This window comes from Chionomys nivalis, chromosome 11 (genome assembly GCF_950005125.1).
Source record: "Chionomys nivalis chromosome 11, mChiNiv1.1, whole genome shotgun sequence".
Taxonomy (NCBI): domain Eukaryota; kingdom Metazoa; phylum Chordata; class Mammalia; order Rodentia; family Cricetidae; genus Chionomys; species Chionomys nivalis.
The window spans coordinates 70,580,290-70,602,200 of NC_080096.1; the positions used below are offsets into that span (position 1 = coordinate 70,580,290).

At 36.3% G+C, this 21,911-nt stretch overlaps 1 protein-coding gene across 2 annotated transcripts in view; it reads right to left on the reverse strand.

Moving 5' to 3' along the window:
* The window catches only part of Frmd3 (FERM domain containing 3), a 194,495-nt gene that overhangs the window by 56,676 nt on the left and 115,908 nt on the right, over positions 1-21,911 (reverse strand). For both annotated transcript variants that reach the window (XM_057785155.1, XM_057785154.1), the window contains exons 4-6: positions 19,768-19,846; positions 12,299-12,396; positions 2,910-3,033 (exon numbers count right to left, since the gene is read on the reverse strand). In XM_057785155.1, the coding sequence (XP_057641138.1) occupies positions 2,910-3,033; positions 12,299-12,396; positions 19,768-19,846 (301 nt within the window). The remainder of the gene's footprint in view (positions 1-2,909; positions 3,034-12,298; positions 12,397-19,767; positions 19,847-21,911) is intronic.

Genomic DNA, 21,911 nt, shown 5'->3' on the forward strand with positions numbered 1-21,911 from the left:
AAGGCTTTGGGAAAGCATCATTGGAAAATGTTACGGCAGAAATCCTGGTCTTCTGACTCTTAAAATCTTTCTATGTCTTTTTGTGATCATTTTTGACAGAAAGGTTTGGGGTTGTTTTATAGGTGTATAAATTGGGGCATGGCACACTGTGGTCAATTGCTCTCTGCATTTTGACTAATTGTGGTTTTCTATGATTATTTCCATTTTCTGCAAAGAGAAGCTTCCTCATGAAGGCTAAGAGCTACACTGATCTGTGGGTACAAGAATACGCATTTAGAATACAGTTAAAATTATCTTGGTTTAGGAGAGTGGCAGTGAGATTCTGCTCTAGGTTCCATGTTCTCAGCCACTGGTAGTCTACAGTACCAGAAATGAATTCCATCTTACTGAACTCCATGGCTTCTTCTTTCCTACATGGAATTTTTTTAGTTTTGTGATTTCTCTTTTTATCACTTTTTGGCCTTAATTCACAAGCCAATGAATTCCTACTAATATAGTCCTTTCTTACACCTATGTTCCATCATAAGGTACTATCTGTTTACTTGCAGTTTTTGTGCTTCAGGTTGAGGTCTTTCATGCATTTGAACATTATTTTTGTGTAGTGTGATATATAACAGATTTAATTTCATTTTTCTATGTGTGAACTACTTGTACTAGCACACTGTCTTTTCTCCAATGTATATTTTTGTCATCTTTGTCAAATGTCAGATAGTTATAGTTACATTCATTCATGTTTGAGTCTTCTGCTTTGTTCCACTGATCTAAACATCTGTTTCGGTGTGTACTTACTATTACCATACTTGGTATGGTACTTTATAAATTACTATAGCTATGTGACATAGTTTGAAATATTAAATTTTAATCCCTCCAGTATTGCCCTTTCTCCTCAGGGTTGTTTGTCCTCTCTAGGGTCACTGATTGTTTCATATAAATTTTAGGACTCTTTTGCTATTTCTGTAAAGAATATCCTGTGCAATTTTGATTGGAATTGCATTTAATCTGTTAATTATTGGTAGAATGGTCATTTTCACAGTACCAGCGCACGAGCATGGACTGTCTGTATAAATTTTAATGTTTTCCCCAATAAGTTTTTTTCAGAGATTCAAGTTTTAATTATAGAGGTCTTTTATCAACTTGGTGAGGTTTTTTCTTAGATATTTTATTTTGTTAGAGCAATTGGGAATGTCAGTCTGTCCATGATCTCCTTCTCATTGTATTTGTTGTCAGTATATAGAGATGCTACAGATGACTGTTTCAGTTATTGTTGAAAACATTTCATTGTGTGTAAAAAAGATTTGAATTTCATCCTAATATGTGGTCAACTATAGAGGATCTTCTGTAAATTACTGAGTAGACTCTACACTCTCTGGTATTTGAGAACAAGTTCTGTAGATACTGCTTAGGTCCATTTGATATATGATGTCATTTAATTTCATGTTTCTTTTAATTTTTTTTTAGATCTCTTGTCTTTTGGAGAGAATAGGATACTAAAGTCACCCACTATTGTAGTTAATGGGTGCCTTTAATTTCAGTAGTAAGTTTTTTCTTGCACATTAGGTTGTCACATATATGTTAGGGTTGCAATGTCCTCTTGATTAATTTGATTAATTGTTCCCTTAATTATAATGAAGTATTCCACTTTTTTATTTCTCCTTCAACTCTTACAGTTTTTCTGGCACAGGATTTTAGGTTACTGTATTAGTTATCTTTCTCCTGCTGTGGTAAAACATTTTGACTGAAGCAACTTATAGAAGAAAGGCTTTTTGGGGGCTGATGTTTCCAGAGGATTAAGGGTTCACCACCGTCATATTAGTGAACAGCAGACATAGCAGCTGGAACTATGTCTGTCTTCCAAACGGGAAGCAGAGAGAGAACGAGTAAAAAACTGGAAACAACACCAATTTTCTAAATTCTCAAAGTCCAATCCCAATTAGATACTTTCTCTAACAAGGCCACACCTCTTAAACATTCCCAAACAGTGCCAACAACTGGGACTTATGTCTTCAGATATATAAGCCTATGAGGACATTCTCATTTAAACAACCACAACTAACATCTGCAGCCTTTTAGTCCTGACTCTTTCTCAGGGCTCATTGCTACTGTAACACCTGAATGACTACTTGCTTCCTAGAACTGCCAAACATTGGAGTAATATGTGGGCATTAGTGTCAGGTAATCATGGATCATGTTATGATATCAATGTTAACTAATAGGAAACATTCTTTATCCTCTTCAAGATCACCTTGTTTGTCCTTCACAGGTACACAAAGGGTGTCTGTCGCCTACAATTTGGAAGGATGGGGCAGAACAGCCTTTAGAAGCCTCTTTGCTTTATATTTTGGCAACTTGGAAATGCTCAGAAATGTTTGTCATTATAATGTTCACCAAGAATTTAAAGCCCTACAAAGTCTATCCACAGAAGATCCACTATTTCTACTAATCCATGCAATGAACACAGTTTACTCATTAATATCTCTTACCATTTGGTTCCTAAGAAGAGTAATTCTCTATACCACGGTTGTATCAGCTGGAATACTGTGAGTCATTGCTCTATATAGTACATTTATTTCCAAAATGTAGAAAGAATAATGAATATTTTGTATTTATTTTCAACACATTTTCTTTAACAGAAAGTTCTTCCTAAGTTGATAGAAGTGAGAAAATATACAGTTTTGAGGCAATATATTTGAGGCAAAATACATACCTTTTCTAACTTCTCACTTCTCATAGGCACTGTCTTGGAAAATCTTACACTAATTGAGATGCTAAGTCATACTTTGCAGGGCTCAGAAACATTTCTCTGCAACCCAAGGCTGCCTACTCACACTTCAAATCATATGACTTCACATGAGTCCCATTTTCTACATAGTAAGAATGCTTTTTCATCTCTACAATTTCACATATATTACCTGAGTTCATTGTTATGAATTTCCATGATTTTTCTTTCCAACTTCTGTGACTGCTTGGGGAAAATCTCAAACTCACTGATATAATTCTCAGGATGCTCATCAGGATAATAATCACCAAACTCAGCTATAACCATCAAAAATTGGAGAAAAAGAGAGAAATCATAAACAATACAATAAGGACACGTATACACTGTCATTTACCATCCAAAATAAGCATATAGACTGAGCTTATCCAATATAATGCATTTCTACTCATGGGGAGAATACCAGTCTCATTTTCTAGAGACATATTCGTGTTCACATCTGACTATGTTAATGTGGGTACCTGTTAGGTCTTTCTACACCTCTTTTTCTGTGTCCTAAAACAATTTAAAACATTGTTGCTTTTAATTAAAGCACTATTGACGTATAGGGTGCTGGACAATTTTACTGTTTCGGATTTTCCAGATTTGTAGGCCCTTGAAGTCACTAAATGTTCATAGCAAAATTATTGTTATCATCAATAATAACACCCTCCAGAGCTAGTCAAAGGATATACATTTTCAGTCATGTAGAAGAAATACATTTAAGAAATCTGTTGTGCTACATAGTGAGTATACTTAGTAAAAGTATATACTATTTTTTAAAATAACTAGAATAGACCTGGAGTGTTCACACAAAAATTACATACAAAGTAGGGATATTATATATACATATACTTATATATACAAACATATATATTGAGTTTAGAAACAATAAAAGGCAAACATTCAAAACACCATGTTGTATGCTATCAATATATACAAGGTTTTATGGCAGATGTTTTTCGGCTCTTTGAGGAATCTCCATACTGATATAATGGCTGCAGCAGTTTGCACTCCCACTAGCAATAAATAAATGTTCCCCCCCCCAGCATTTTTCATCATTACTGTGTTTGAATCATAGCCATTCCATCCATGGTAAGATGATATCTCAAAGTACTTTTTATTTATATTTCCCCAACAGATAAGGATGAGAGCTCCCTCTGGTGACTCTAAAGTTCAATCAAAATTGAAAACAAAAATCAAAGCCTGGTTCATCACACACCGTTACCAGCTATTTGCATTTCATCTTCTGCAAACTCTGTATTTTGTTCCATGCCACATTTTAGGATTGAGTTATTTTTTCTTTATGTTTATTTTTTCAGTTCCTTGGGTAGTGTAGATACTGTTATTAACATAGCTGTTAGACATTTTTTTCCTATTCTGTATGTTACCTCTGCATTCAAATAATGATGTCCTTTGCTATAGAGAGGATATTTAGTTTGAAGGGCTTTCCTGTGCCTCTAAGTTCAAATATATACTGTGCTTCCTTCTCTGTCAGAATCAAGAGACCAGAGCGCCCTCTCTCTCTCCTTCCTTCCTTCCTTCCTTCCTTCCTTCCTTCCTTCCTTCCTTCCTTCCTTCCTTCCTCCCTTCCTTCCTTTTTCCTTTTTTTTTTTTTTTTTGATAGGTCTCTGTGTAACCTTGGGTATCCTGGAACTCCCTCATAGAGCAGAATGGCCTTAAACTCAGAGAGATCCACTTGCCTCTGACTCCTGAGTGCTGGGATTAGTGTACACCACTACCACTCAGCTCATGATCTGGTCTTTTAAAAAATATTTCTCACAAAATGACAGGAAGAAAGAAAAAAGAAAAAGCCTAGATCCTTGATAAGCTGTTGTTGAGACTCAAGAAAGCTACCTCTCAGGGAAATTTTGTCTGTGTTATTTATTTATTTATTTATTTATTTATTTATTTATTTATGATTTCTGCCTCCTCCGCGCCACCGCCTCCCATTTCCCTCCCCCTCCCCCAATCAACTCCCCCTCCCTCAGCAGCCCGAAGAGCAGTCAGGGTTCCCTGCCTTGTGGGAAGTCCAAGGATCTCCCACCTCCTTCCAGGTTTAGTAAGGTGAGCATCCAAACATAGGCTCCCACAAAGCCAGTACGTGCAGTAGGATCAAAACTCAGTGCCATTGTTCTTGACTTCTCAGCAGCCCTCATTGTCCGCTATGTTCAGCGAGTCCGGTTTTATCCCATGCTTTTTTTAGACCCAGTCCAGCTGGCCTTGGTGAGTTCCCGATAGAGCATCCCCATTGTCTCAGTGTGTGGGTGCACCCCTAGCAGTCCTGAGTTCCTTGCTCGTGCTCTCTCTCCTTCTGCTCCTCATTTGGGCCTTGAGATTTCAATCCGGTGCTCCAATGTGGGTCTCTGTCTCTGTCTCCTTTCATTGCCTGATGAAGGTTAATATCCAGGAGGATGACTGTATGTTTTTCTTTTGGTTCACCTTCTTATTTAGCTTCTCTAGGCTAAATAAGAATTATAGGCTCAATGTCCTTTATTTATGGCTAGAAACCCATTATGATTGAGTACATCACATGTTCCTCTTTTTGGGTCTGGCTTACCTCACTCAGGATAGTGTTTTCTATTTCCGTCCATTTGCATGCAAAATTCAAGAAGTCATCGTTTCTTACTGCTGAGTAGTACTCCAATATGTATATATTCCATACTTTCTTCATCCATTCTTCCATTGAAGGGCATCTAGTTATTTTTATTACTATGACTCTGTAGTACAGTTTGAGGTTGGGGATGATGATACCTCCAGCAATTCTTTTATTGCTCATGATATCAGTTATCCTGTCTCCATCCTTTTTTTAAGTGTAGGAACTTAGTGCCATGAAGTTGCCTCTTAGTATTGCTGTCATTGTTTCATAAATTTGGGTATGCTGCATTTTGTTTTTATTCACTTGTAAAATATTTCATTTCTTTCTATTTCTGTCTTGACCTATTTTACATTTATTAGAACATTGTTCATTTGCTATGAATTTTAAGCTTTTTATTGTTGATGATATCCATCCTTATTAATGGTGGTCAAATAGGATACAGGGTGTTATTCAAATTTTTGGATCTTTTTAGACTTGGTTTGTGTCCAATTATGTGGTCAGTTTTGGAGAACATCCCATGAGCTTCCGATAAGAAGGATGTTCTTTTGTGTTTAGGTGAAATGTTCTATAAATATTTCTTAGGTTCATTTGCTTATAACATCAGCTAGGTCCAGCATATTTCTGTTTAGCTTTTGTCTAGATGATCTGTATATTGGTGAAAGTGAAATATTGAAGTTACCCACTACCATTTTATAAGGGTCAATGTGTAATTTAAGCTGTAGTAGTGTTTCTTTTATGAAACCTGGGTGCCCTTGTGTTTATTGTATAGATGTTAAGAACTGCAATATTCTGATGGAGAATTTTTCGTTTGGTGAATATTCAATGCTCTTCTCTATCTCCGTAGTTTTTGTTTGAAGTCTATTTCGTTGGATATTAAAAGAGCTATACTGGCTCGTCTTACGTCAATTTTCTTGGAGTATCTTTTTCTATCCTTTTAACTTGAGGTAATGTCCATCTTTAATGTTAATGTGTGTTTCCTAGATGCAGCAGAAGAATGGATCCTGTTTTCTAATCCTCTGTATTTGTTAGTCTGTATCTTTTGATTGGATGATTGTGGCCATTGATGTAGAGAGTTATCAATAAGCAACATTGGTTGGTTCTCATTATTTGTTATTGTGGTGTCCCCCCTCTTTTGTCCAGTTTATTTAGTTTTCTGTCTACTTCTTTTGCCTTTGTAGGCATCTCTTTCTTTAGGTTAGGAAACTTTTCTTCTATGATTTTATTAATTTTTTCTGGGTCTTTGAGATGGGATTTTCTTTCCTCAATTCCCATTATTCTTAGATTCCTATTATTCTTAGATTTGATGTTTTCATAGTATCTGAGAATTCCTGGATGTTTTATGCCAGGAGCTTTTTAGATCTTTGATGAAATATTTAGATCTTTGACATTTTCTTTGACTGGTGTATCCATTTCTTTTATTATATTTTTAAATTTCTGAGCTTCTTTCTTTCATATTTTGTATTTTATTGGTGGAACTTGCCTCTGCAGTTCTTGTTTGAATTCCTAATTTTTTTCTTTACAGAATTCCCTCAGTTTAGATTTTCTTTATTGATTTTATCTCTATAATCAGGTCCTAAATAACTAATTCAATTATCTTTCATTGTTTACCTGTGTTTGGCTATATTTCTTTTAGGGAATTAGGAAGAATTTTCTCTTTAAGTTTATCTATAACATATTCATAAAGGCAATTTTGAAGTCCCTTTCTTTTATTTCAGATATATTGCTTTTCTCAGGGCCTACTGTAGTAAGGTTGCTGGGCTCTACTTTTGAAACGTTGTTCTGATAGTCATTGACTATGTTTTTATACTGGCATCTGGGCATCAGGATTTGGGATGATTATAATACTAGTTGCTGATGTCTAGTCTTATCTTTGTGGGGTGGGCATTTTGTTCTTTGGTTTCTGTTGCTGTTGCTAGTTGGTAGAAAATTGTAGTAGCTATGTGTTACCTGGTAGGGAATGCTTTTCGGATTTTTGCCAGATTTGGCTACTGGAGGTTTTGGTTAGAATGTGTTTGTAGGTATAGGAAGCTGAAACTTAGGGATAGGGATAGGCTAGAAAGGGTGCCAAAGATGTCCACAGGAAGGAGAAAAGCAAGGTATGCCACCAGGATCTGCTTAGTTCCTTGAGAATGGGAGCAGAGAGGGAGAAGAGGCCACAGTATGTGGTGTGCTACTGATCTGGGGATGAGACTGGGTACTGGTTTTGTAGAAGATGAGGAAGTGGGGAAGATATGAGGATCACATACCTGCACCTTCTCTGGCTGGTATGGCTAGCAGGTTCCCATAGAATGTCTATGGGAATTGGTGGCTGAGACAAAGGGTTGGGGTGGTGAGGAAGTCTGTAGGAGAAGATCTGTATCAAGTTACCACGTCTTATGTTGAGGTCCTCAATCCATATGGAGTTTAGCTTTGTGCAGAGTGAAAGATATACATTTAGTTTTCTTCATCTACATGTAGCTATCCAGTTTCATGAGCACTATTTTTAAATAATGCATTATTTTCTTTATTATGTACCTTTTAACTCTATGAAAAAGAAACCAGGTGTCTAAAAATATGTGAACATGTGTCTGGATTCTTAATTTTATTCCATTGATCAATGTGTCTGTTTTTATTCCATTAACATAGAGCCTTGATTACTGTAACCATGCAGTATAATTAAAAACCAGGAATGGTGGTAACCAAGTTTTTATTTTCAGTGTTGTTTTAGCTAACTTGAGAATTTTGGGTTTTCATGTGAAATTCAAAATTTAAAGAAAAAATAGTTTGTGAAAAATTGTGTTTACATTTTGATGGGAATGGTTGTTGGAATCTTGCTACAGATGGCAAACTATAAATTGCTTTTGTTAGGATGGTCATTTTCAAAAGCTAATCCTAGAAATCTATGAATATAAGAGACTTCATCTTCGGGTATCTTCTTCAATTTATTTGTGTCTTTATTAGAGAAACCTTTCACCTCTTTTGTTAGGTTTATTCAAAGGTATTTTATTTTTTATTCATCCCATTGTGAATAGTATTGCTTTCCTTATATCATTCTTGGTCTGTTTTTTGTTTGTCTATAGGAAGGTTACTGATTTTTTTTTTGTCTCAATATTGCAATCTGCTACTTTGTAGAATGTATTTGTGAGCTGTAGAAGCTTTCTGGTGGAATCCTTATGATCTTTTCTACATAAAATCATATCATTTGTAAATAAGGATACTTTGATTCAATTTTTCTTATTTTTATACTCTTCGCTTGTATTTCTTCACTTGTTTTATTACTTTAGCTAGGATGTTAATAACATATTGAACAGAAATAGAACCAATAGATATCTTTGTTTGTTTCTGGTTTTAGTGGAAATGGTTTGGCTTTTTCTCCAGTTAGAATGACGTTTGCCCTCAGGTTGTTGTAAATTGCCTTCATATATTAAAATGCATCTCCTTTCTTATTTTCACCAAGACTTTCATCACGAAGAGATATTGGTTTCTGTTAAAGGCTTTTTCTGCATCTAATGAGATGGCATTTAGTATATTTATTTGTTGGAATGTTTTAAAAATTATTTAATATGTTGAACTATTCCTGCAACTCTTGGATGAAGCTAACTTGATCATGGTGGATAATCTTTCTGATATGTTCTTGAATTTAGTTTGGTAGAATTTTATCAAGAATTTTGATGCTATGCTAATCAGAGATAATCTTCCCTGTTTTTGAGTCTTTGCCTAGGTTAGGTATCAGGGTAATACTGACTTTATAAAAAAGAATTTGAAAGTGTTCCTTCAAGTTTCTATTTTGCAGAATATTTTTAGTATTATTGCTAGTTCTCCTTTGAATTTCTGCTATACTACTCTTTAATATATATCCAATAGACTCTGTTACTACAGAGATGCTTACTCATTATGTATATTGCTCCCTTATTCACAATTTTCAGGAAATGGAAATAGCCTAGATCTCCATCAACTAATAAATGGATAAAGGAAATGTTTCACATACATAATAGAAGATTATTCAAGCTGCTAAGAAAATTAAATTTGCACATAAATGGATGGAATTGGGAACAGTTATTTTCAGTATGACAATCAAAACTCAGAAAGGAAAACATTGCATGTTTTCTCTTACATATGGAAGTTAGCCTTAAAATTTCAAATACATGTGCTTCATTTGGAATACCCATAGAAGTTATGCAAATAATAAGAAGCCCATCTGGAAGAGGGTATTTTTCAAGATAAATAAAATAGAATTAATGTTACAAAGGAGCAAAGGGCAAAAATGAAACAGGAAAGATTAAATAGGGTTAGGGTGGGAAGGGAGGGTGGAGAGGTCTTGGGGAAGAAAAAATTGACAGTAAAATCATTAGGATTTACCATATAATAAGTTAGATTACAACTAGATACCATGTGCTATTAAATATAACCCCCAGTACTAGGAATGAATTGCCTCTTTTTGAGTTATTGGCCATCGAGGTTTCAAAGACCTCTCGCCAGACATTACAAGCTATTTCCAGTGCTATTGGTTACCCTCCAGAAGCGGACAATACGAACCCATTGCTGAAGATGTCATGTACTTGAGTTATAGAACATGAAGAAATCTAGTTGGTAATCTATTGGAAGTTTCATTTCTATTGACTATCTTTCTTTTTTAAATTGTTTTTATTGAGCTATACATTTTTCTCTGCTCCCCTCTTTTCTTCCCTTCTCCCCTTCTCCCCTGTTCCATGACCTCCATGTTCTTAATTTACTCTGGAGATCTTGTTTTTTTCTCCTTCCTTTCCGTGTATGTCTCTCTTAGGGTCTTCTTTGTTCTGTTTTCATAGAGCTGGAGTTTGTCACAAATGCTGCTGGAGGAGACAATCACTAATTTCATCACATTCTGAACTCTATAAGCCTATATATAATAACCTGCCTGGCAAGATATGCCAAATGATGCAATACTAGTATAAATGTAATGATCTCTCTCTCTCTCTCTCTCTCTCTCTCTCTCTCTCTCTCAGGATTGAAGCACCACTCCATAAAGGTAAATCTCTATTGTTGAAGACACTATGTACTTCAGAAACAGGGACCAAAGGCTCCTGATCTGGAACTGACTTGAGAGTTTCCTTTTTGAGGATTAGCTTTAATGCTACCATAAGGCATCATGTAATTTTCCAAAGGAGCACTGCAATCATCAGACATATCTAACTACGATACCTATTAACCACAAAAATGACCAACATAGTGAAATAACTCTAAAAGTGCAGCAGTAAGTTGTAAGTATACCTTGGTGATAACCAACAGCTTTCTAATTGGACTTAAGGCCTGCTCAATAAAAAAAAAATAAATGCTTTGTGCTGGAAACTTACCAACTACACAGGGATAGTGAAGCCACGGATTTTGGAGGAGAACCCATTTAAGAAGTCAGCATAATCCCTAACTACATTCTAAACATTTGTCTTTATACCCACAGGAAGTTTAGTCCTCATATCTCTCATCATGTAAACTTCTCTTGGCAATAGACAGAGCTGATTCAGAAAACCAAAACCAACCAAAATGGTGAGTTGTAGAAGCTGGTGCTAATAGGTGTAGTTACAAAACAATCCCTTTACCCAAGGCTCAAGTAATATTATAGAAGAGGTGGTGGTAAGATTATAAAAGCCAGAGGATTAGGGTTTTCCTGTAAGACTTTGTCTTCTCAGATTGTTAGAAGCTACTCTCATGAGTTCTCACCAGAATGACTGCCTAAACATTGCTAAATAAGGACACCAGCAATAGACCTGAACAGGGAAAGCTCAAGAGACCTAAACCCTACACAAAAGTATTACAGGCAACTAAGAAATGCTGAATATGGGATAAATACTTATTCTCTGGAAAAGCACACTATTTGTTCATATAATATCAAATGCCTAGTCATGTACTATATCAAATGAAATATCAAATATCAAATATAGTATAATATCAAATATCATTATACAAACTCAGCAGGTCATATATACATATACATACATATACTATACATAATATATATGTAAAAATAATTACAGAAAAAAAAGAGTTCATGAATTTGAAAATGGTCAAGGTTGGGTATTTGGGAAGATTTGGACAAAGGAAAGGCAAGTTGGAAATGATATAATTATATTATAATCTCAAAACCAAAAGAACAATTAAAAACTGAGAAACCTATCTTTAAAATCATACCTACTCAAAGGTAAAATTTTTTTTAAACCAGCATTAAAACAAAAGATTAGAAGCATCTAGACTCTAAGTCTGGTGAGTGCATTCAGTCTTCCCAACACACTAGTATTACGTTCATCCCTAAAAAGAACATCTACCTCTTATGGTCCGTAATGTTCTTTGACTTAGTTCACAGTTGTTATAAAATTCCCTGTGTAGATGGACTTATAACTATCCCATGTTATACAGGAAAACATTAAAGCTTAAAGAACTAAAGTAATTCAAGTTTGACAAAATAATTAGGAAAAGGGGAGGATTCATCAAACAGATTTGTGAATTTATTCTTGTGTGCCTATAAAAGCTGAAAAATTTATAGAAAATACATGCACACATGAAATACGATTAAGGAGTGACCTACTTTTTAAAAATCCATTTCCTTGATATGGTTTCACCCCTTGATATGTCTATTAGGTATCATTTGATAAGTCGAATCAAAACATAAAATTCCGGCATCAATATGAAAGTCTTACAAAATGATGGTCTGTTTCTTTGAGAAAAAAAAAAAGAGAGACTTTATATTCTACTCTTTGGGGCTTGTAAGTCTTCAAATGTGATCAAGGCACTGTGAACAGTGGTGCTCAGCCTTCTGCCAGGATTGACTTGGGAGGGAATGTGAATAGGTGAATCTGTGGTAAACTACATTGTCATAAGTAGATTCCCCCACAGACAAAGACAGGATTGTAATAGGTAGCAGGGAAGAGAGACACAAAATAAGTTCCATTGCCCATTGCAGTGTTGGGAATGAGTGTCCTGGGGGTTGGACTCACCTTGAACGATACAAGCACCAAGATAGGCAGCATCAGAAAAGGAGCATAACAGTCGACCATGAAAAATGTCTCTTTTAATTTGCAAATATAAAAGGTATCTGCAACAAAAAAGGAGAAATAATCATCTTAAGTTTTATCTGAAGCTTGAAAGTAGGAACTTTTATGGTCTGACTACCTGAACCACACCTAGCTCTTGGCAGTAGTTTAGGCATGCCAATCTTCCTTCAGAGGAGCACACGTGAAAAGAAGTGGAGATTTCAGAATTTAGAAACCCAAAGTTTAAGTTAGCTTTCAAAGGTAAAGGGGCTCAGCCTTTCTAAGAAACCCCAAAATGACCAAGAAACACATGGCCTAGCAGTCACTGACCACTACCACACAACTTATATCATCCACATCCCAAGGGTCTTTTGAAATTTGATTTCTTTTAAAACTCTATGTGCATTTGTAATCAGAAGCTATGTTGAACTACCATATGCTCATCGCTCCTCAAGAAGAGACCACATCTTAGTAACTAGGCAATAAAAACCAAACAGCAACAAATTTGGTTATGAGACCAAATTAAGGTGACGGACACTTGGATTGGGCTCTTGTGTCATTATATTTGGTCTCTGATCCTCTGCAGACAAACTCAGATACCTGTAGAGGCACAAATGTGGTTGGGAAAGTGCACTGGGAAAGCAGAAGGAAAAGGGGGCTATATTATGGCAGGATAAACTACTGTGAAACTCTGCCTGGTTGTCTTGTAGGAAAGTTGAAAAGATGTATGTGTGGGGTCCAGCCATGATAAGCTAAGTCTGGGCAGGTCACCCAAAGGAATTTCTTTACTTCCAACCACTATCACCTGGGACTCTGGCCATCAACGGATTTAAATGGAGTCTGGGAGTCTCAACAGTTTACCCTGAGATAATGCCTGGCTGCAAGAGGAACCACAGGCTGAGACTGCCTGACCCCCACCCATGAGCAGACTATTCAAAGCAAATTCCAAGAACTGTAGATAGAGACACCTGCCAGTGCACCTCAACAGGACACCCCTAGACAAATGTCAGCCAATCAGAAGGGCCCTAAACCTCAGAGACCCTCTCACCCCCACCTTTACTACTACAAAAACTTTTTCCTAATTGAACTCAGGGCTCTCTGGATATTCCAATACACTGGACATGCAGAGAGACCGAGTTTGCAAACTTGATTAAAATAAAGGCTCTTTGCTTTTACATATGGGACTCGATTTCCTTTGTTGGCTTTTGTGGGGACCCCATGGATTTGGGCATAACATATGCGCTTTGTAAGAAAACTCAGGAGATTGTACTTACAAGAGAAACTTTTACATTGATAAGCGCTATCGCAATACTTTAAAAAGAACATTAATAGTTAGAAAATAATACAGAGGCAACAGTTTCCAGGCCCTTGTCACTGTCCTTTGAATTCATCCGTGCTGATCCAATTCTTTTCAGGTTCCATGCACTTTCTTAACCAAATTGACTTGCTGGCTCAGGTCTGGGCTCTGTTTTCTTTTTTAACAAAAGTAACAGATTCCATTCATGCCAGTTTAACTTTTACCTACAAGGGAACCCCCTCCTCACTTCACATTTGCATATCCTTAGGAGAACCCTTAAAAACACCTTTTAATTAGTCAATTACAACTTTGAGGTAGTTAATTTTGGACATCAGTTTTACTGGGTCATGGGATACTCAGATATGAAGTTAACTATGATTTTGGGGGAAAGTGTTTATGTGCATAATTTGTAGCTCAGTTAGTGAAACAGCAAAGCATATGGCTATCTTATTTGGGGCTGACATCGTGCAAAGTGTTCCAGGACTGAATGGGGCAGAAATGCAGAGGGAAGGTGAATTTACACTATCCTACAACATGAACTAGAGTATTCTGCCTTTCATACTCCTTATCCTGAGGCCTTCAGACCTGGATGGAATCCACTGGCCCTCTGCAGCCTCTTACCTGAAGACTGCAGAGCCTTCCAACCTGCATAAAGATGCAAACTAATTCCTTATAATAAGGTTTATGCAAACACACATACATAATCACTCATGTACACACGCGCACGCACATACTCACACACATGCACATAAAACCCACGGTATGTTTCTGGGGGAAAACCCTGACTAAATACTTCTTCTGCTTAGTAATTTGCCATACTCAGCATTATGAGCCAAAGTATAACTTCACTTTAAAGATAAAGTCAAGGAAATGGAAAACCATAGAGGGAGATTTTTTTTATTATTTTTTATTCTTTTTTAATTAAAATTTCCACCTGCTCCCCGTTTCCCATTTCCCTCCCCCTCCTCCCAAATATTGCTCCCTCCCCCCACTCCCCTCCCCCTATCCCCACTCCTACTCTCCTCCCCCCACACCATTCCCCCTCCCTCTCGATACTGAAGAGCAGTCCAAATTCTCTGCCCTGCGGGAAGACGAAGGTCTTCTATCTACGTCCAGAAAGGTGAGCGTCCAAACAGGCTAAGCTCCCACAAAGCCAGTTCATGTATTAGGATCGAAACCTAGTGCCATTGTCCTTGGCTTCTCATCAGCCTTCATTGTCCGCCATGCTCAGAGAGTCCAGTTTCAACCCATGCTTATTCAGTCCCAGACCAGCTGGCCTTGGTGGGCTCCCAATAACTCAGTTCCACTGTCACAGTGGGTGGGTGCATCCCTCGTGGTCCTGATTTCCTTGCTCATGTTCTCCCTCCTTCTGCTCCTCATTTGGACCTTAAGAGCTCAGTAGAGGGAGATTTATATTCTAATCTCATAAGGGTTTTTCTTGGTCCTAGGCATAGGAGCTGTCAGTTCTGGAGGTACAAAATTGAAATCACAATAGACACAATGAAGGACTCATCATTGCCTTACAGGTGTTTTCATCACATGGATCTTCTTCTCACATACTTTATACTGTGCACTGTTCTAGCCATCAGGGTATTAGTGACACTTGAGAGATTCAAAAGACAACCAGTTCCCATTTAATACATAATTGTATTGAAAAGATAAAGTAGCTAATAACTTTATTACAGTTTGAATTAATAATCTAGACTAGCTTCCTGCACTGAGGCCTGCCAACTTTAATCAGCACATTTATTACCCAAAGATATTGTTAGAATGTTACTTGGATTCACTAGGTAGACAGGATATTCATAACTACCTGGCGATTCTCTATCATGAGCCAGAATTTGAATAATAGGTTTCTCAATCTCCCATGAACGTAAGAATCACTAGGGGACGAGGGCTCTCCACCAGACAAATGTAAATTAAAGGTACTTTGAGATTTCCTTTTATCCTAATCAGAATGGATATGATGCAAAAAACTAATGATGACAGACGCTGGCTCTGAAGTGGGAAATGGGAAGCACTTAATCACTGCTGATAGGAGTGCTAACTGGTACAGCCACTATGGAAATCAGTGTGGTGGTTCCTCAAAGAACAGTAAATGGATCCAAAATATGACACACTATACCACTCTTGGGCATATATCCTAAGTTCTGTCCTAAGAGTAGGCTGCATGTTTTGGAGTTATGGGCAAGTGAGGTCACAAATACCCCCAAGCATTGCATGTTATTGCCATGCTTGGTTCCCCTCCAGAACTTGATGGTAAGAGCTAGCTACTGAAGACACCACATATTTGAATCTTAGAATATGGAAAAATCAAGATGATGTGGACCTGGAAACTTTTCTACTGGTTGGCTTTCAAAATGCTGTTGAGGAGTTGTGTACTCTATCAGAGATGAGAATAAATATTGATTATAGCCAATAGTGTACCATGCAAGACACAATGCCTGGGCTAGCAAGACATGCCCACTGGAGCAATAGTGGCTTGAACAACATGCAAACAAGTAACCCTTTTCTGATTGGATTTAAAGCCTGCTCCACAAGCTGAAACTTATTTGTCACCATTATGGGACTGAGAAATTCTGACTAGACAGTTTTAGGTCCTAGGAGAGAACCTACTACTCCCACTCTGCTAAACATATATTATACTAAAACAAATCCTGATGATTTATTATTATACTCATAGATTAAGGTATCTTTCAACCTTCATCAGAGATGTTTCTGTTTGCACTAAATGATGATCAGAGCAATGACCCATAACTGGCCAAGATGCAAGGAATAAGAGACTGAAGAATAGTCAAAACTAAATGGAATATGTATATTGTCTCCCCTCTTCCAAAGATGATAGAAAGACTGTAAGAGCCGGATATTGTGGATGATTATAAAGAAATATTGTCTTTCAGACACAGAAGAAAAGCTGTACTTATGAATTCAAGGCTGTTGTGAAAGAATGCATACGACTTGTTAAGGCCAAACCAAAGCAAATTGCAGCATGGAAAGGAGAATTGGGTATAAAGACCAGCAACCAGGCAAAGAGTTATTGACAATTGTTGACTGCTGGGAAAGAGTTCTCTCTCTGTCTCTCTGTCTCTGTCTCTCTGTCTCTGTCTGTCTCTGTCTGTCTGTCTGTCTGTCTGTCTGTCTGTCTGTCTGTCTCTCTCTCTCTCTCTCTCTGGCAGCTCCTGATCATTCTCCGTGCTCCAGCAGAAGGGCACACATCTCAGAATATCTGAACTACAAAAATTGGTCTTGAGTAAGGAAAAAAAAACCCACAAACCTGGATGGGAAGGGAAGTGGTGTAGTTACGGGAGTAGCTGGAGAAGGGAAATTGGAAATGATCAAACTCATTACAAAAATTCTCAAAGAACTAATTAAAAATAAGATTAAAGAAAAAATACCAATTCTACACTTTTATGAATGGTACCTTAAACCCAACTAAGCATCTGGGCTCTAATCCAAATTTGAGCATTTATGTTCATTATTAATTATAACTAAAAAGTATTAAAAGTTCAAATGTTCACTAACAAATGAATGGGTAAAAACTGTATATATATATATATATATATACAATAAAATATTACTTAAGCATAAAAATAAAATACCAGTAGATACTAGAGTTATCAACTATAATTTTTTTTAATTTTAATATGAATAAAACTTTTGTTAACAACTGACTCATTTTTATATTAGATTATGACAAATGTCAATATTTCTTCACCAATTGGTTGTCCAGTACCAAGTGGTCAGTCTTGAAAGCATATATGTAATTAACATTATATGGACTGGGCAGATTTTATTTATAAATGTATATGTACACACCTATATGTATAAGCATACAATAACAATTACTAAAAAAGAGGCCATGAATCTGAAGGAGAGCATGGAGGAGAGGCATATGAAGGGATTAGAGGGAAGAAAGAGAAGGTAGAAATGTATTTACAATACAATATCAAAAGCAAAATAAAATAAAAGAAGATAAGAGATTTAGAGAAATAAATGACAGAAATGAATAATTGTTTTTGTTATTAATTGAAATGTAATTTTCCCCTTTTGTTTAATTCCTTCAACCCCTCCAGATACTCTCCCTCTAACCTCTCTCAGGGCCCTTCTACTCTCACTATGATAGTATTTTTTCTTTGATTATTATTGTTACATACATACACATATTTGTATATGATGTTCACATAATATCACATATATACATGTATATAATAGATACATAATACAATATACATGATCTCTATATACGCACATGTATGTGTATAAGTATATAATAATATATGCGTGTGTGTTATTATATACATATAGTAACATGTGTATATATTTTTCTAATTATGCTGGTAGTATATTCAAGGAATTTTGAATATTAGTATATTTAAGACTCTTGTCTTGGGAATTTGGTGAGGTCCTATGTGTGTCATTTGTTATTTTGTGCAAATTCTTTGTAGTTTTTTATTGTTGTTATTTGAGGTTTGGGGTAGTGTCTATGTATTATTTTAGTTTTGTGTTGTGTCGTATTTTATGTATTTATTTATTTCTAACTCATTGTACTCTTCTGTCTGGGTATATACTTAGAACTGAGGAAAAATTAATCAAATAAATTATAAATAAAATTTAAAAATTTAGGCCAAATCAGGTTACAGGTACATACTTCATGATTTCACTAATATGAGGTATCTGAAATAGACAAATCTATAGGCATAGAAAATACTTTGTTGCCTGGGACAACAGAATGGAGGGACAGATCATGAAACTGAAAATGACATATATGCCTTGACAATGCTGAAGCATGCATGGGTAGTCTGTACACGGCAGTTCTGTTGAACTTGTCCATACTGGTTTCATGGTCTAAACTGATGAGGACGATTGACCAGGTCTAATGTATGTTTTTGATTTTTTCTAATGGAGTAGTAAATATTCTAGAATTCAATAATGGTAACAATTATCCAGTGTTATGAATGTGATTGTACGTTTATTAATTTAACCCAATGAAAAGAAAAAATAAAAAAGGATTACAACATAACATTACCTAAAATATCTGCTACATATTTTTTCTCTTTCATTTTTCACATACACACTCATATATTCACTTACATGCATACACATATATACACACACATTTATATGCACACATACAAACACAGATTACTCATACTTACATATATACCTATATATACACATATATACCTATACATATGTGTGCACATGCAAACAGAAATATACACACATATACACCACATACACTTGTATGCACACATCACACTTACACTTTCATTTTCTGCTCCTGTACTTCCAGCACAAAACTCATGAAAGGGCTGTGGACAAATTAATCACATAACACAGCTATCTGCTCCTTTCATTCCTTATGGGCAAGTATCACCATAGGCTACAGACGACAGAAAAGCAAAATCTGCCAAGCTCTTCCCACTCCACCTGCCAATAATCAGCACAACATGGATCTGGACCCATGTAGGCTATTGTTAGCTATAATTGCATATGACAATTTTGATGTCACCAAATTAGAGACTCAGCAAGAACTATGTGCACAACAGCTTCTTCACATGTACATCTAGAAGATAGACATCTGGGTATCTTGCTCAGAAACTTTTACAAGGAAAAAAGTTTTCATGGAAACAAATCTCCAAAATTAACTGAAAGTAAACCCAGCAGAGAGGGTTGAAAGTCTGGGAAGCAGACAGTTCAGAACTGGGCTGAGAAGAGTGCACAAATGAAGGAAAGTCTAGCTGTAGTTCTCATTTATCAAGTGGAAAGCCGGACAGTTAACTGTCTATTCTGTCCAGAAACCTGTCTTCCAGCAAGGCTTAGATCCAAAAGACAGAGTAGGGCTACCCTCTGCATCTGCTCACATCTGCTTCTGTTAGCATCCCACTGTCAAATATTCTCTGAGAGCCTCCCTCTCATAACCATTGCTTTTTTGTACAGATAATACTTTCTAAATGACAATGATTCTCTAGAAAATTCCCAAGACCATCAAGAATAAGAGGAACACAATGTTGACCCCAGAGCCTGCTTCCTGGAGGAGTTCTGATGGAAATAATAGGAATGTCTAGCCTTTAAGATGGTGGAGACTCTGACTGGATACAGGTGACAGAGTAAATATGCAGAAACAGAAAAATACCTTGTGAGTTCTTCTTTAATCTTCAGGGGTTCATGTGGGTAGAATTTCACTCTAAAGCACATGGTGTATGGTGGATGAGCTGAAACATCATAAAGAAAAGATGTGAGATAAGCGGCGGAAGATCACAGACTCAGTCATACACAGGAACATCAGCCATGCAGCCTCACAGACTAGCAGTCAAAGGAGGGGTGTTTAAACAGAATGACTAAGAAAATAGCATGATGGTGACACAAAGAAAGTGCTTGTAGCACATCCCGAGGAAATGCAGAATGCAAGCAACCAAGAAGGAAGCCCATCTTTCCTCATCCAACTCACCTTCATCCTTTCATCTCTCCAGGTTACAGGTCCACAGGAGTATTTTCTCCTGTGATACTTCCCACCCTCATGCAAAAGACAAACTGCCAGACAGCACCATCCGGCTTTTGGGTGCATAAAAGAATGTTTAATGTATAAGGTGGAAAACTGCCATTGCATGTGTTCTTAAACCAAAAAGATAACTGAGATTTTAAAGAAGTTAGCCACATAGACACATGTAGGTTTTTATTATAAGCTATATATAAGATTAAATGGAATTTTATTCTCTAACTTTTCTTTCAAGGTAAACAGAGCTTAAATCATCACCAGACAGTGAACAATATTTGAACTATTTTAGATGTAATTAAATTTGTTTCATAGAAAGAACCACAAGTTTTAAGTATGACTGTACAATGAAGAAAATTTATATAAAAATAATTATCACAACGATTTTATAATTGAGCTGGTGAGACAGCTTGGCAAGGGAAGAAGCGGACCTCTGAGCTTGAGGGCCTGAGTTCAGTCCTTGAGACCTCCACAGTAAAGTGGAGCACCAACTCCTGCAATTTGTCCTTAGACATTCACATGCCGTCCACCAGATAAAAAATAATTATAGCTAAAAATCATCTAATAGAAAATATACTCATCGTAAGGACAGCACTTTTATGTTAGCAAAGAAAACCTGAACACACACACACACACACAAATGAGTACACACTCATAAGCACACAGTAGTCAATATGCTGTTTTTATGCCAGAAATTTTCTTGGGTTTTTGATACCAATGTGGTCCTGTGTTCATAGGTTTAAAAAAGGAAGTTCTTGATGAGTTGATGCATACCTGCTGCATTCCATCTCTCAGGAAGCAGAGGCAGGAAAATCACCACGAGTCTGAAGCCAGACTAGTCTACACAAGAGGTCCATGTAAATGAGAGCTATATAGTGAGACCCATTAAAATCATTATCATTAAAATCTAATTAAAGAAAAGAGGGACTGAGTAGATGACTCAGTGAGAAGAGCACTTACTGTGTAAGCAAAAGGACCCAAGATAAAGTTTCTAATTCACACAAAAGTCAGCCTGGCTTTGCAAACCTGCAACTCCTGTGCTGATGGGCAGATCTGGGTGGCTCCTGAGTTTTTAGGCTAGTCAGTTTAGCCAGATGGTGTGTTTCAGGTTCAGCAAGCAAGCCTGACACCCACCCCTCCCTCAAATGGTATAAACTATTGAAAGAAGACAAACAATGTTCTCTTCTGGCCTCCAAATGCATGTGAACGGTGAATGCATATACATACCCAAGTGCATATACTGTACGTGCCATACACACAAATAAACACAATGACAAGTAGTATATTTTCACAAGTACTTGGAAAAAATGGGCACTTTTCATATAACAATAATACAACTTAGAAAAATACACTGAGTCTCAAGTCATTCATCCTTTATATCTAGAATGTAAAATATTTTATTTTTGAACATTATCTAAAATTTATTTGATTTTTTGAAAAAATCTTTAAATTTTGAAACTAATGGATTTTGATTTTCATTATAAAACATTTGTACTTTTTATTAATTTTTTATTTTTCAGATTATAATTACTTAATTTCTCCCTTTCCTTTCTTCCATTGGAACATACTTTTAACAGAAAACTATTTTTACATGAGAAGAACAATTGAACCAAAGACTAAAGAGGATAATTTTCTCTATTTTGTGCATTTCTTCCTCCTTTATCTCATATTAAATTTTTCTAAGTGCAGTTTTAGCATAAGTGATCATTGTAGAGACAGATAAACACATAGATAGAGGCCCAATAAAAAGAATGATAGGTAGGCCATTATCCTTCAGTTTATTT